This window comes from Halyomorpha halys, unplaced genomic scaffold (assembly GCF_000696795.3).
Source record: "Halyomorpha halys isolate HHAL.00 unplaced genomic scaffold, Hhal_1.1 Scaffold468.1, whole genome shotgun sequence".
In the NCBI taxonomy this organism is placed as follows: Eukaryota; Metazoa; Arthropoda; class Insecta; order Hemiptera; family Pentatomidae; genus Halyomorpha; species Halyomorpha halys.
The window spans coordinates 240,429-254,763 of NW_027114236.1; the positions used below are offsets into that span (position 1 = coordinate 240,429).

At 29.1% G+C, this 14,335-nt stretch overlaps 2 protein-coding genes across 4 annotated transcripts in view; one reads left to right on the plus strand and one right to left on the minus strand.

Annotated features, from left to right (window-relative positions):
* Nucleotides 1-2,978: 2,978 nt before the first annotated feature.
* On the minus strand, nt 2,979-7,729 carry LOC106683118 (uncharacterized; the record flags this gene model as incomplete). 3 transcript variants are annotated; one of them, XM_067051457.1, is given in 13 exon segments in its annotated part: nt 2,979-3,225; nt 3,300-3,370; nt 3,538-3,962; nt 4,058-4,339; nt 5,367-5,573; nt 5,660-5,788; nt 5,868-6,035; nt 6,114-6,281; nt 6,402-6,518; nt 6,638-6,754; nt 6,874-7,095; nt 7,174-7,315; nt 7,391-7,729. In XM_067051457.1, coding segments are annotated over 12 exon segments (2,193 nt in total), but the record flags the coding sequence as incomplete, so codon positions are not given.
* A 438-nt stretch (nt 7,730-8,167) lies between these two features.
* Nucleotides 8,168-14,335, plus strand: part of B4 — a 25,254-nt gene continuing 19,086 nt past the window's right edge. Inside the window, exons 1-2 of the mRNA XM_014424384.2 lie at nt 8,168-8,269; nt 11,777-11,977. Coding sequence (XP_014279870.1) covers nt 8,248-8,269; nt 11,777-11,977 — 223 coding nt within the window. The 5' untranslated portion in view covers nt 8,168-8,247. The remainder of the gene's footprint in view (nt 8,270-11,776; nt 11,978-14,335) is intronic.

Consider the following 14,335-nt stretch of genomic DNA (forward strand, 5'->3'; position numbering starts at 1 on the left):
TATATATATATATATACAGCTTATATGAATAAAGAATGACCATTACACAAATATTGGGTTATAAAAGAAGTTTGTAGTGTTTTTCAATATTTCAATTTGATCCTCTCTGTGTTTATAAAATAATGTTTACTTGGTTAATAATATTTACATATTCTAAAAAAGGATTAGTTAAGGGGCTTTTATGCATCAGTTTCAATCAAGATTCCTTATTTTTAAGTGGTATTTTGTTTGCTCAAAATGGAAGAGAAAAAATGAATTTTCGTCAATTAATGATTTTATTTCCGAAAAGGAAAATCCGCTGCACAGATGGATAAGAAACTTTGCAGTGTGTATGGTTATGATGCCTTAGGAGAAAGCACTGTCTGTAAGTAGTTTGCTCGGTTCAGAACCAGAACGATGCAAAGCGCTAAGGTTGCCTTTTAACTGTTGATGATGACCAAATTCAAACATTGGTCACAGACAACCCTCACTACACTGGACATCATATAAACGCTTAACATATCTCATGTAAGTGTCTCAAATCATTTGTATCTCATAATCGCATAGGCATAGTTTTCCATCACGATAATGCCCGTCCTCACGTGTCTTTGCAGACCTGACAGAAATTAGAGTTTGGCTGGGATGTGATCCCCCACTCACCCTATTCACTAGACCTTGCCCCAACAGATTTTCACTTATTTTGGGCCCTTCAAAACTCTCTTAATGGGAAACATTTTAATTCGCATGAGGACTGGAAAACACACATAGAGCAGTTCATTGCGCAAACATCAGAGAAGTTCTGGGAGGACAGAATTAGAAAATTACCTAAAAGATAGCAACATATAATAGAACAAAATGGGTCATATATAATTGATTAAAAATATTTACAAGAAACTGAAGTTTTTATTGAAATCACCAGTAAAAAATGCTACGAACTTATTTTACAACCCAATACATTTCAAACATTACCTCACAAAACTAAAACATAACCAAAAAGCACCCTTTACGAACTGACTCAATTTCTTACAGAATATGGACTGACTAACCAATACTTAAAGAGATTTCACTTACAAAACTCAGACACATATATACATACAACATATATTATACAACTGTTACATAAATAACAAAAGATATAATTTGTTGAAATCATCTCTACAACAAGGGAACTCATGGCCTCTACCCGAACCAATATTGTATAACAAATACAAGAAACAACTTAAAGAGTTCATCTCCAACATAGACCTGACCTGTCAATGTGTGGAGCAACAAGCAAATATAAAACAACTCTCACTTCTCCTTTTGTGTTATTTTCTTTCTATTATATTCTATAATATTTTATATTGTATTCTTCTTTTTATTGTATTTCTCTCTCTATTGTATTGTACATAATATTGTAACAACATTGTAATAATTTTGTACTAACACTATATGTTTTTTGCATGGTGTATACACAAATTATTTAAAATATACGCCTCTTCTTTAGGGTTTACTACAGAGGAGAAAAAAAAATACACAAACATACATATATATATTCTATTATTCTATTACATATATACACATTCTATATATACATTTTAGATATATATAAATATATATGTGTGTGTGTTATATAAATACTGTATATATACATACTAGGACTGCTGTAAAAGATTGGCTTTATTAGGTTCGGTACATATATATATATATATACATTATAAAAATATATATATATATGAAAGAGAGAAACAGCTGATCTCAGTCAGCTGACAACGAAGTAACAGCTGACTCAGGCAGTAACTTTATATATATATTTTTTATTTATTATTTTATAGCTAGATATGTTTTCTTTTTATTAGTAATTTTTTTTTACTCTTGAGGGGTCTAGTCCAAGAATAAAGTTTTTTCAATTCAATTCTATCATATTTAATTCATATTAGTTTTGTTTATTTGACCAATTAATAAAATTTAAAGCCCAAGTAAACTAATAAATTACTTCTCCAATCTTTTTTTTTTCAATAAAAAAAAATATCTTCAATAGTAACTCTCTTAAGTAATGCATCTATAATAGCCAAATATTTACCTATAAATTTTCTGTTACCCAACTTTAATAATTTAGGCTTCATCACATTTCAAACAAATTATCTTTTATTATTTTCTAATCCTTATTTTATACGTTTATTTCCTATGATATACTTATTTATGTTCTATAATTCTAATCATTATTACCTCTTGAATACTAAATGATTAATAGAATTATTATTCTACAGTTATGTCTTGCTTAGTAAGAATACTTTATTTTCGAAAAAGTCATTTTTCAGACATGCACATCACTGTAATCGTTGAAACAATTTTTTTTTTAGTTTAAATTTGCTAAAAATACAATATAATTTATTTTTAAATTTTAATGCCTTGAGATGCAGTATATGTAATCCTAGCAAAAGGTTTACTTATTAGAAATTCACTAAAATGCAATTTTTTTTGTTAGTAATACACTGTGATACGATTCTTACTAAGCAGAGCAGTAAAATTATCATATATTATTATATTAATAACATAAATTATTATTTTCTTCAAATCAATTTTGCAAATTTCGATGGTTATGTATGTTAACATTATTAGTTTTCCCTTTAAACTTTCAGCAATAAGTTTTAATTTTTATAGATCAAATAAAAAACATTTGTACACACCATAGCAGCCTCCTCCCAACCCAACAAATCAGTTCAGCAAACAATCACTATATTTTATTCTTTTTATATGTTTCTTGAAACCAAATGATAGATGTTACCAGTTACAATTCCTACTTTTCTAACTAAAGCTGACATATTCTTATTTGACTTTAACAAATTTTCCAAAAAAGAAAAACAGATGTTTTTTAATTATTCAATTAGATAGTTCTTTCGGCATTAGATTCTATTAAGTGTCAATAACAGTAATTTGTAACACATGGTGAGAGAGATATGAAATATTCATAATTTATAGACGTATCTAACAGCTAACAAAAGTTCTAAAAATCATACCTTACTAGAATCTTCTGAAGACCATATATCATCTAAAACTTTTAATATTAATTTTGATAAATAATCAGAGCAAACATGATGAAATGATACATCTTCGAGAATAGAACACAAATATTCGATCTGTGACCCATGCCATGAAAGGAAAATTGCATCAGCATCATTATGAATACTTTTATAGGCAAATTCCATTATAGAGGTTAAACATTTCTTGATTAAATAATCTGTTTTGGATGAATTAATTATTATCCTACAAAATGAATCATGATCACTAATAAAATTATATATTTCAAAACGAAAAGAATGAGATGAAAAGCATCATACTTAATCTCTTCAATCTTTAAGTCAGCAGATTCATTAGAATAACTGATCGCCTTCTTGATGTCATACTTATGCTGGAAAAATATTAAAATGAAATGATTAAAAGAAAGTACAAACTCTTTATCAAAACTATATATAAATAGATTTTCAGAAGTTAAGTTAATTTAATATATCTGAGTTTCAAGAACCAAATGATCTACCACATTTGAAGTCATTGAAAGTTGGCAAATGAGAAACTCACCAACTTTTCATTATTCATAAAATAATCCAGAAGATTATGAATAATATCCACTGCTTCACAATCACTTGAAAAGACAGGAAACCTCAACTGAACCATTGCTTGCATAAATGACACATTATTTTCAATCTGATTATTATCATCAAAATTAAAATTTGTATTATTATGTTCATCCAAATATTCTTCTGAACACACAAATGGAACTAAATTTTGGGTTTCATCTTCTGAACACAAACCAGATGTTAACATGTCATGTGTATCATTCTCTGAACACAAATTAGGAAATAACCCATCTTGTGAATAAACACCAGTATTCAACTCATTTTGTACATCTTTTTCGGAATACATTCCAAAAATAGACATGTCGTGTGTTTCTTCTGAATGTAGACCAGAAACTTCCTCATCAGGAAATGGTCCATCAAGTGTGTCTAAAAATAAATTGATAATCATGATTAATAGGTAACCACCAAATAAGTAACTATTGATATCTAACCTAATGTTGAATTTATTTTTTACTACTAACTTAAAACCATATTAGCATCTATTTCTGAAAAAAAATCAGAAAATGAACCATCCTGTGGGTAAACATTAGGAATCAACTCATCCTTAGTATCTTCTGGATAAACTTCAGGAACTTGTTCATATGGTGTATCTTCTTCTAAACACAAATCAGGAAATGGCCCATCTTGTGGGTAAACACTAGGAATCAACTCATCATATGTATCTTCAAGATAAACATCAGAAACTTGCCCATATGGTGTATCTTCTTCTAAATACAAATCAGGAAATGGTTCATAAAGTTTATCTAAAAATTAATTGATTTGATTGATAACCAGCAAATAGATAACTATTGATATATAATCTAATGTTGAATTTAAGTTTTACTATTAACTTAAAACCAAATTAGCATCCATTTCTAAACACAAATCAGGAAATGACCGATCTTGTGAGTAAACACTAGGAATCAACTCATCCTGTGTATCTTTTGAATAAATACCAGGAACTCACTCATGTGTTATATCTTCTTTTAAAAACAAATCAAGAAATGGTCCATCACATGTATCTAAAAATTAATTGATAATCGTGGTATAGGAAAGTGGTGGCAGTAGAAAGTCACTGTACCACAGTCTCCCTATGGCCCATCAGATTGGGATAACAGTACTTTAACATATATACACTACAAATTTCAGCACACAATACTTAAGGTCAAATGCAGTACGCACCTTAGGGCAACCTTCCCTAGGCACCCGACCCCAATGGGGATGCAGCTTTGATTGAAATGGCAACCCATTAGCAGACTAAGGTATGGAGAGAGGGTAGATATCCCCCCTCCCTGAAACATCAACTATTGTGAAACCTAAACTAGCCTCAGATGTTATCAGTCATAAAAGGAAATGACCCGGCAAGTCCCATAGGATTTTGAACTTGGGATATTGGAACATAGTGCCCAAAAATTTCTTCTAGAACAAAAACATAAACATAAAATTGACACATGAGTTATTAAGGATATACCGCCAGAATGGGGAATGAAGAAATCCCAAAAATTGAGCTAAAACAAGCAATTTATGGAACCAAGAGGGGAGGGAGACAAAAACTATAATGGTCGAATAGTGTGGTGGGAAATGCTGAAAATACGAAGAGTCAAGAACTGAATCGTGGCAGCACAAGATCATTAGGATTGCAGGCGGCCAATACCTGCAACCAGGTTGTAAAGGCGTAAAAAAAAAAAAAAAAAAAAAAATTGATAACCAACAAATAAGTATCAATTGATAAATGATAAAAGTAACTATTAATATATAATCAATTGTTGACATTTTTTTTTTACTACTAACTTGAAGTCAAATTAGTATCCATTTCTGAACACAAATCAGCAAATAATCCATTTTGTGAGAAAACACTAAGAATCGACTCATCTTGTGTATCTTCTGGATAAACACCAGTAACTTTCTCATATGTTGTAATATCTGAATAAATACCAGGAACTTGCTCATATGGTGTATCTTCTAAATACAAATCATGTAATTGTCTATTAAGTGCATCTAAAAATTAATTTATTTGATTAATAACCAGAAAATAAGTAACCATTGATACAAAACTTAATGTTGAATATTTTGTAATTACTAACTTAGAGTCAAATTAGGATCTACTTCTGAACAAAAGCTAGGAAATGACCCATTTTGTTGGCAAACATTAAACATCAACTTATCGTGTGTATCTTCTTGATTAAAACCAGGTACTTGCTCATGTGGTATATCTAAAAATTAATTGATAACCATTAAAAAAGGTAAATATTCATATATTACATAATGTTGAATTTAGTTTTTACTACAAACTTAAAAGCCAATTAGCATCAGTTACTGAACCCAAATCAGGACATGACCTATTTTGCGGGTAAACACTAAAAATCGACTCATCATGTGTATCTTCTGGATGAACACCAGGAACTTGCTCATATATTGTAATTTCTGTATTAAGAACAGAAATTTGCTCGTCTGGAATACCTAAAAATTAATTGATTACCAATAAAAAAGTAACTATTCATATATTATCTAATGTTGAATTTATTTTTTACTACAAACTTGAAAGCCAATTAATATCAGTTCCTGAACACAAACAAGGAAATGACCCATTTTGTGGGTAAATACTAAGAATGGACTCATCCTGTGAATCTGCTAGATAAACACTGGGAACTTGATCATATGTTGTTATGTCTGAATAAATCGCAGGAACTTGCTCATCTGGTATATCTAAAAATTAATTGATAACCAATCAAAAAAGTAACTATTTATACATGAATTGAACATTAGATTTTTGACTACTAACTTCAAAGCTAATTAGTGTCTATTTCAGAATACAAACCAACCCACCTTGAGGGTAAATACTTTGAGTCAATTCAGCTTGAGCATGTTCTGGATAAACACCAGTAACTTGCTCCTCTAGTGTAGTTTCTGAATAAACATCAAAATCTTGCTCATCTGGCATATCTAAAAATTAATTGATAACCATAAAAAAAGTAACTATTGATACATGAATTGAACATTAGATTTTTGACTACTAACTTAAAAGCTAATTAGTATCTATTTCAGAATACAAACCAACCCACCTTGAGGGTAAATACTTTGAGTCAATTCAGCTTGTGCATGTTCTGGATAAACACCAGTAACTTGCTCCTCTAGTGTAGTTTCTGAATAAACATTAAAATCTTCCTCATCTGGCATATCTAAAAATTAATTGATAACCATAAAAAAAGTAACTATTGATACATGAATTGAACATTAGATTTTTTACTACTAACTTAAAAGCTAATTAGTATCTATTTCAGAATACAAACCAACCCACCTTGAGGGTAAATACTTTGAGTCAATTCAGCTTGTGAATGTTCTGGATAAACACCAGTAACTTGCTCCTCTAGTGTAGTTTCTGAATCTTGATCATCAAAATCTTGCTCATCAAAATCTTGCTCATCAAAATCTTGCTCATCAAAATCTTGCTCATCAAAATCTTGCTCATCTGGTATATTTTCTACTAAAGACAAATCAGGAAATGATCCTCCGATTGCTTCTAAAAATTAGTAGACAACTAGTAAATAAATAGTTAATGATGGGTAACCTGATGTTGAATTTACTATTGACTACGAACTTAAAAACAAAACATCGTCTTCCTTGGCATTTAAAACCATATTGGTATCTTCCTTGGACCCTAATACCTCATTTATTTCCTTAAAGATGTTTTTATATTGAAACTCAATAATTTTATTTTCCAGAGATGAAATATAACTGACCTAAGAGAACAGGAAATAACAATAATATTAAAAATTTTCAAAAAGTATTGTTAAAACACTATTTCAATTGTTCACCTTAACCCAATTATCAAACACTAATTTCTGAATGTTTTTCGCGTACTGTTCAGCTGTGACATCGGCAGGTTTGGATTTTAACACAGAAAGGCTTACTGCCACAATTACTCGATTCTGTAAACTTTGAACTAAAACAGATAGTTTTCTGTGAATATAAGAATACAAAGGAATTACACTTATAATAATTAAACACCTTACTAAAATCCTTCAAAACCCTTTTTTCCATTGTGGATAACTAGTGAACACAATACCATTTATTCATAATCGTAAATTAGCTCAAAATTAGTATTTAGATGTAAATGAGACTTGAATCAATTTTTATTAAGTCATAATCCCAAAAATAAGATTTTGATTGTTTCTTAGCAAATTTAATCATAACTTCAAAAAATACATTAAATTTTATCCATTATCAATAGCAACAACTTTCTCAAATAAAAACGCTACATCCTTATAAATTTCTAAAATTAAAACTTAAACTAAATGATAACTATATTTCAGGGTGAAGCTTTCATCATATAATTCTAAAATACTAAAATGAAACTAATATTCGAACGGAAGTGCATTAGTAAAATTTGTCGTGTATTTGATTAAAAGAATTATTCTTTATACGGAGTTAGTTTTTGAGGAAACTATTGAGTTTCTAACTAATGTTTATTTACTAATAACATTGGTGATTGTTAAAATTTAAACTAATATCTAATATCAAAATAGGTCATAGTATTATATAGAACGAATTGGACATGAATGAAATTCAGTCATTCGGATAAGTTCGGTTCAGATCGGTATCCTCCAACGTAAAAGTGAAAGTTATTCAATGAATTGAATAAGACCTTAGATAAGAGAAATTTTAATTGGGAATGACGGTATCATCTAATAATGGTGAGATTTCTATTGTTAATATTCATAATATCGCATTGAATGATATTTTAATAAATTACTTGTTCATGAATACAACTGTTTTACATTGATGTAAATAGTAATAGTTTTTTTTTTAAATATCAAAATAATATGTTTAAAACCTTAGTGTATTGAATATTAATGCTCAACAATTTGATGTGGATAAAATTCACTCTATTAAATATAAAAGATAGGCACTGTTATGTCTGTTTAAATTTATTTTCTCAATTGTGTAAGAACAGATAATGTTTAAGTAACCCATAAATAAAAGATATTTTGGTATACTTACAAGTATGTATGTTTTCGTTTTTCTTTAAATGATTTTTATGGAGGCCAAATGAATTAAATTCTTTCTAAAAGCTAGTATGATTTGATATAAAATTGGAAGACTATTGTCCATATAAAACTCCTAATCATTCCTTTTCATAAATTTATAATTACTCATTTCAAATAATCTTTGTTATCAATATTGTTTCCAATTGAAACAGCTCTACACAAATCATGTTTTTACTTTTATAAATTCATTCTAAAAATATAAATATATTCCACTGTTGTTAGTAAAATCATTTCAATCAGTAATACTATCAAACCGCTGTGGATTAATTTATTATGATTGTAACTCGCAACTTTACAGTTTGACTATTATTGTTTTTTTACTTAGTGATTCCGCTGTTACTTGTTAATCTTCCAAATCTTTAATCAAAGAATTTATTCATTAAGAGTACTGAAAGTTTTAATTTTTTATATCTGTGGAAAAAACTACAATGATCTGCAAAGTAGAAAAAAGTACACCACCTCTAAAAAAAACTTAAATATTATTTGAAAACCATTTGGTAATTTCGCAGTAGCATTTAATAAAATTCTTTGTGGAACTTTGTTATTTAAATTTTTCTTTTTATAATTATTAAATATTGTATAAGTATTAAATATTGTATAAGTATTTTCCCTTAGAAATAAAGGATAATTCAATCTCGATTCACACAATAGTAAGAATGTTAAAATTTTAAAATGTATTTTAAACTTTAAATTTACAGTTTTTTAACTTTTTGTTTCTGAGTTTCAAATGTTTAATCCATTAAGATTTATTAATTGTGTCAATATTGTAGTTTATCATAGAATACATCTCGATAAAGTTTTCCCCTATTATCTAATAAATGTCTGTTGATGTGTTAGTAGTTGACCGATGGTATTAAATGATTAGATGGTTGGGGGTACAGTCATTGAAGAACACAAATAAGTAAAACTTAATTTTGGGCCTTCATTAGGAAGCAGCTATTAACTGAAGTTTACAGCTGTGGTCTAATCAGTTGATGCTTTTTTTTTTTTTTTTTTCACCAGGAGTGAAAATAAATGTACACTGGGCACATGCATGTATTTATTTATACAAATAGTATTCAGTTTTTTCTTTCTTTCCAATTCATAATTTTTTAACATATCTATTTTGTTTTAACCTATTAAAGCGTTTTTACTTCCTTATTTACTGTATATTTATAAATTTTAAATCTATTATGTATATGTTCCATACAGGTTTATCTGTCTTATAATCTAATTATAAATGGTTAATAAAAAGATAGAGCACAGTTAGAAAAATGATTGCACGGTGGTTTTAATGGACATAGTCGTGGTGCTTTTATCAATATTGGTCATGAACATACATTGTTATCTCAGTAGATGCAAGATGTAACCCGAGCTTAAAAACCTGATTGCTGCTCTCCTGAATATCAAAATTGGTGTTGGAATCTACTCAGCTAGTCAAACCAATATACTGGGCGGGCTCCTGTCACTTTCACAGTTCAATTTAGCCTTTCATTATTTATACTATGAGCTTTGTGATCAAGATTTTTAAATAAATTTAGTTCTAACCTTAGTAGTGACCAAGAATCTGTGGTCCTCCTCCGGTTTGAGGATGATCAGGTTGTCTCAGTGCACGACAATTACTCTAGCGAAAGAATTATGAATAGTTTCCAAAGGTTGCTTATGAAGATTGGTCAAGCTATAAACCCTCAGAAAATTGTGGGTATCAAAGGGGAGTTGTGATCAACAACACTCTCCCTTGAGAATAAAGATATTATCCGAAAGCAGATGATACCATTATATATCAGAGATGTACATTCACAGGAGAGCTGGTATTTAATGAGGAGGCAGGAACAGAATTCAACAAATTAGTGAGCTCATGCTTGCTCAAGCCAGTGCAGAAGAAAAATGTTGTCAATCAGTATTTGTTCCCAGGCCTTCCTTACCATCTCCAGAAGCCTTAAATCCTTCACTGACAATGGCCTATGTTGTATTCACCCAGCCACCATTTTATATTTCAGTGATTTTGAAAACAAAAGTGCATTTTTCATTTCAGATATGTTGACATGGCCAAACATTGAAATAAGTCCCTTTTTTGTATTGGGCTCCTGGACTATAGAACTAATAGTTTAGGATATTTGTCAACATTATGAACTTACCTTTTTATTTATTCTGAGATCTAAAAGGTCCTCTACTTGAAGTGCTACTATTAAGGGGAAGAGATTATTGGGTGAATACAAGAAGAAGGTTCTACTACTTCTTGAAACCAGAATCATAAGATAAATGGTATTTTAATGGATTTAATATAAAATATTCTTTTTATATGAGTTAATCTTCTCCTTAATCAGGGTAACTTTAGTGATAAGAGGTATTATTTCTAACTTCAAAACAGAAGTCAATAGAAATACTGAACTCTTAGATGATTCAAGGAAACTTTAAGATGATTCAGGTCTTCAGAATCTGATAAAAAGATGAGCTTCACTAGTGGTCCACATTAGTAGTGAAGCTGAAGATAATAAATAAAATAAAAATTTGCTCTGAAAAAATTTGCTTTATCTTAAAGCCATCAGATTATTAGTTACAAATAGTTGGTGGCTTGACACAGAAGCCTAAATCTAGCCTTTTGGTCTTTAAAAACAGAGACATGACAATTTTTTTTTTTATAAAAAATTTAAACTGAAAGATTTTAAAGTATCTCTGTTAGGGGAGTTAAAATAACTTACATAAGTGAGCTGAAAGGTTTTTGTTTTTAAAGTGCAGATGCCGTATTTATCAATATAAAGGGAGAAAAGCATAAAATAATACTCCTTAAGAACTTGCCAGTCTGAAAGAATAATATCACCACTGTGGATTGATGTGATATCAGCAAGACTTACTCTGCTGACAGGCTTGTGATTCACTTTAAAATAAGTGAGTGGAACCACTGCAAGTTTATAAATAAAAAGACTTTCTTAATCAGTACATATATAAATTGTTTTTTCTTCACCTATATACTTAAACAACTGAAACTTTTATTATTTAAACGTGTTTGCTCATTTATATTTTTAAAAATTCTTATTTTGTTACAATATTTCTATAATTGCTCTTTGCCTGAGGTGAAAGAATGGTTGAAGAATATTTTATTATTTTGTTAACATATCTATTTTTAACTTCTACATAATTATGTATGAATATTGATATATCTACTGGTTTCAGATGGTGAGGAAGCTCTAACACCCAGACAATTTTTAAAGCGATATAGTCTCCCTAGATGTGCACAAGTAGTTCCTTCTTGTGGTGATGTTTCTCTCTTAGGACAGAAGGTTTTGTTATACAAATATTACAGAACCAATAGAGTTGAAGCTGCACTTGAAGACAATGATGGTGGAACATTGGTTATTCCACAAGTGTATGATGGTAATATAACATTTTTTGCTGACTAATGTTGCAGTATTAATAAACTATCTTATAAAAGAATGTCACAATCAGACTCTAATTTTATTTGATCTCCAGATGTTAAACTTAATCAAAACCACCCTAAGGTTACCCATTTCATGCTAAAGGATTTAATAACGATAGCAGAGATGGAACGGTTGGAGCTAATACATTATTTTATCTTTCCATAACCATCCCAAACTCACTAGTTCACATGAGAGAGCGCCCGATGGACAAAATTAGTACCAGGCTTATTCTAGCTTTTTTGGAATTAGATATGTTCTGAAGAACAACTACAGCAACCCTCTTCTAAATATTTTATAAACTTGTCAAGTGCCATTGTAAAAACAAAATTATTCATAAAAAAAACAACTAAAATTCCGAACCAAAGGTTTTTCAAGCATGATCATTACTTATAACTTAATCACCATTTTACAGTTCTCTTATATTTTCAAAGTTATTAAATTTGACTTTTTACAATTTTCATAAGTTAGTTGAAAGACACCTCTTACATTTTTAAAAGTAAATGAATTTTCTGATCTGAAAAAATACGTGTTGTTATCATAAGTTTTGAGAAGACACTGACCACTTCCATCTTCCAATATCTGGCATTGGCTTAGTTGTTTTAACAAATGAAAGTATTTTTTTCTTTTTTACTATCCATCATCATATCTTTATGTAAAAAAATAATTGTCAATTACTTTTTGAATTTTTAAAAGCTTAATTTACTTCATACATGTAAAATATTAAGTTTTATAAGTTCATAGTTTTGGTATATATTATTAAAACAAAGGCATGACAATCAGTGTTTGGTTTATATAGACTGCACTATAGACCTTGTTCTGGTGTCAGGAGAAAACTTTGCTTTAGTTAGCAATTATTAAAATATTTAAATTTATAACTCTAAATTATGAATATTCACCTTACATACTGTTACGGAGGGTAGGGTTTCAAAAGGAATCTTTGCTAGCCCAACTGTGAAGAGTAGTGATAATAAAAGAAATGAACTGCCAAATTTTTTTAATGTTATATATTGAAAAAAAAAAAAGGAACTTTACTAAACTCTTAACATATCTATTACAAAATTAGAATTAAGATTAAACAAAAGATAGAGAAAAAAAGTTTCTTTATATCACCGTGGGTGGTTGATGGGTAGGTTGTTTATGTCCTCGTGGAGGTAGGTTTGAAAGAGAGTACTCATGGTGAATGAGCCAACTTACATTGTAGTCCACCTGCCGGGGTGAAAAGTGATTGAGATGACGGATATGGCCAGACTGCGTAGTGAGAAGAGACGCTTGAGCAGGTTTATATACACACAATGATTCCAAGGTGTCATTTTTATGTCTGTCTTATAAATAATAACAACAGACAGTAGATTATCTTTTTTTTAACATAATAGCAACCATGTGTTAAATAATCAATTATTTGACCATATATTGGCCACAACACAATAAATGTTATTTATCAATATAATGCATTAAAATGGTAATGAATACATCTTATAACCCTTTATTTAAAACTTATGGAATTAATCATAATTTTTTACAAATAAAATGTATGCTTTTTCTTTTATCTTCAAAATAATAATATTTTCTCTATATTATTGATATTAATTAACTTTTTTTATATTTTTACAATACTCATGTTTTATTGTCCAATGTTTTTGTCCTGTTCATGGTAGCAGTGTATAGTTTTTGATTTTATTTCGCCTTAGAAGTAAAATATCATTCCAAAATATATATATATATATATACATTTCTCTTCCATAGTAACCTTATACAGGAGGAGTTTATTTTAAAAAAAGTGTACATACTCCATGCGAAACTGAATAATGCATGTATGTAATGTGAAGTTACAATATAATCTGTTATAATAATATACTAAAAATGTTAAAAGAAAATATAGCAGAAACAAAAAAATAACAAATAACAAAGTATAAAATACAATAGCTAAAATGACAATTAGAACATGTGGTTAGAGAAGACAACTAATTATTTAATACAATATATAACAAACATTAAAAGTAAATGGATAATGAATACAAATACAGTGCCTATGTGGGAATTAACTATTGACCTTGAACAAAACATAATTAAAGTAATAGTTATTGTATAAGAGGTACAATTGGGATACATACATTGATCACATTTGGGCTAAATATATATTAGAGTTGAAGTGCACCAGTTCTTTTTTATATTTTCCGAAGATTTCAACTGGCATAAGTGGCCATGTATCTCTGTGCATTTTGTAGGTTTATTTAATTGAGCACTTGTTGATCGTACTGGGTGCAGTCGAAAAATAGTATACATACATACATACATATGTACATTATCAATTCTA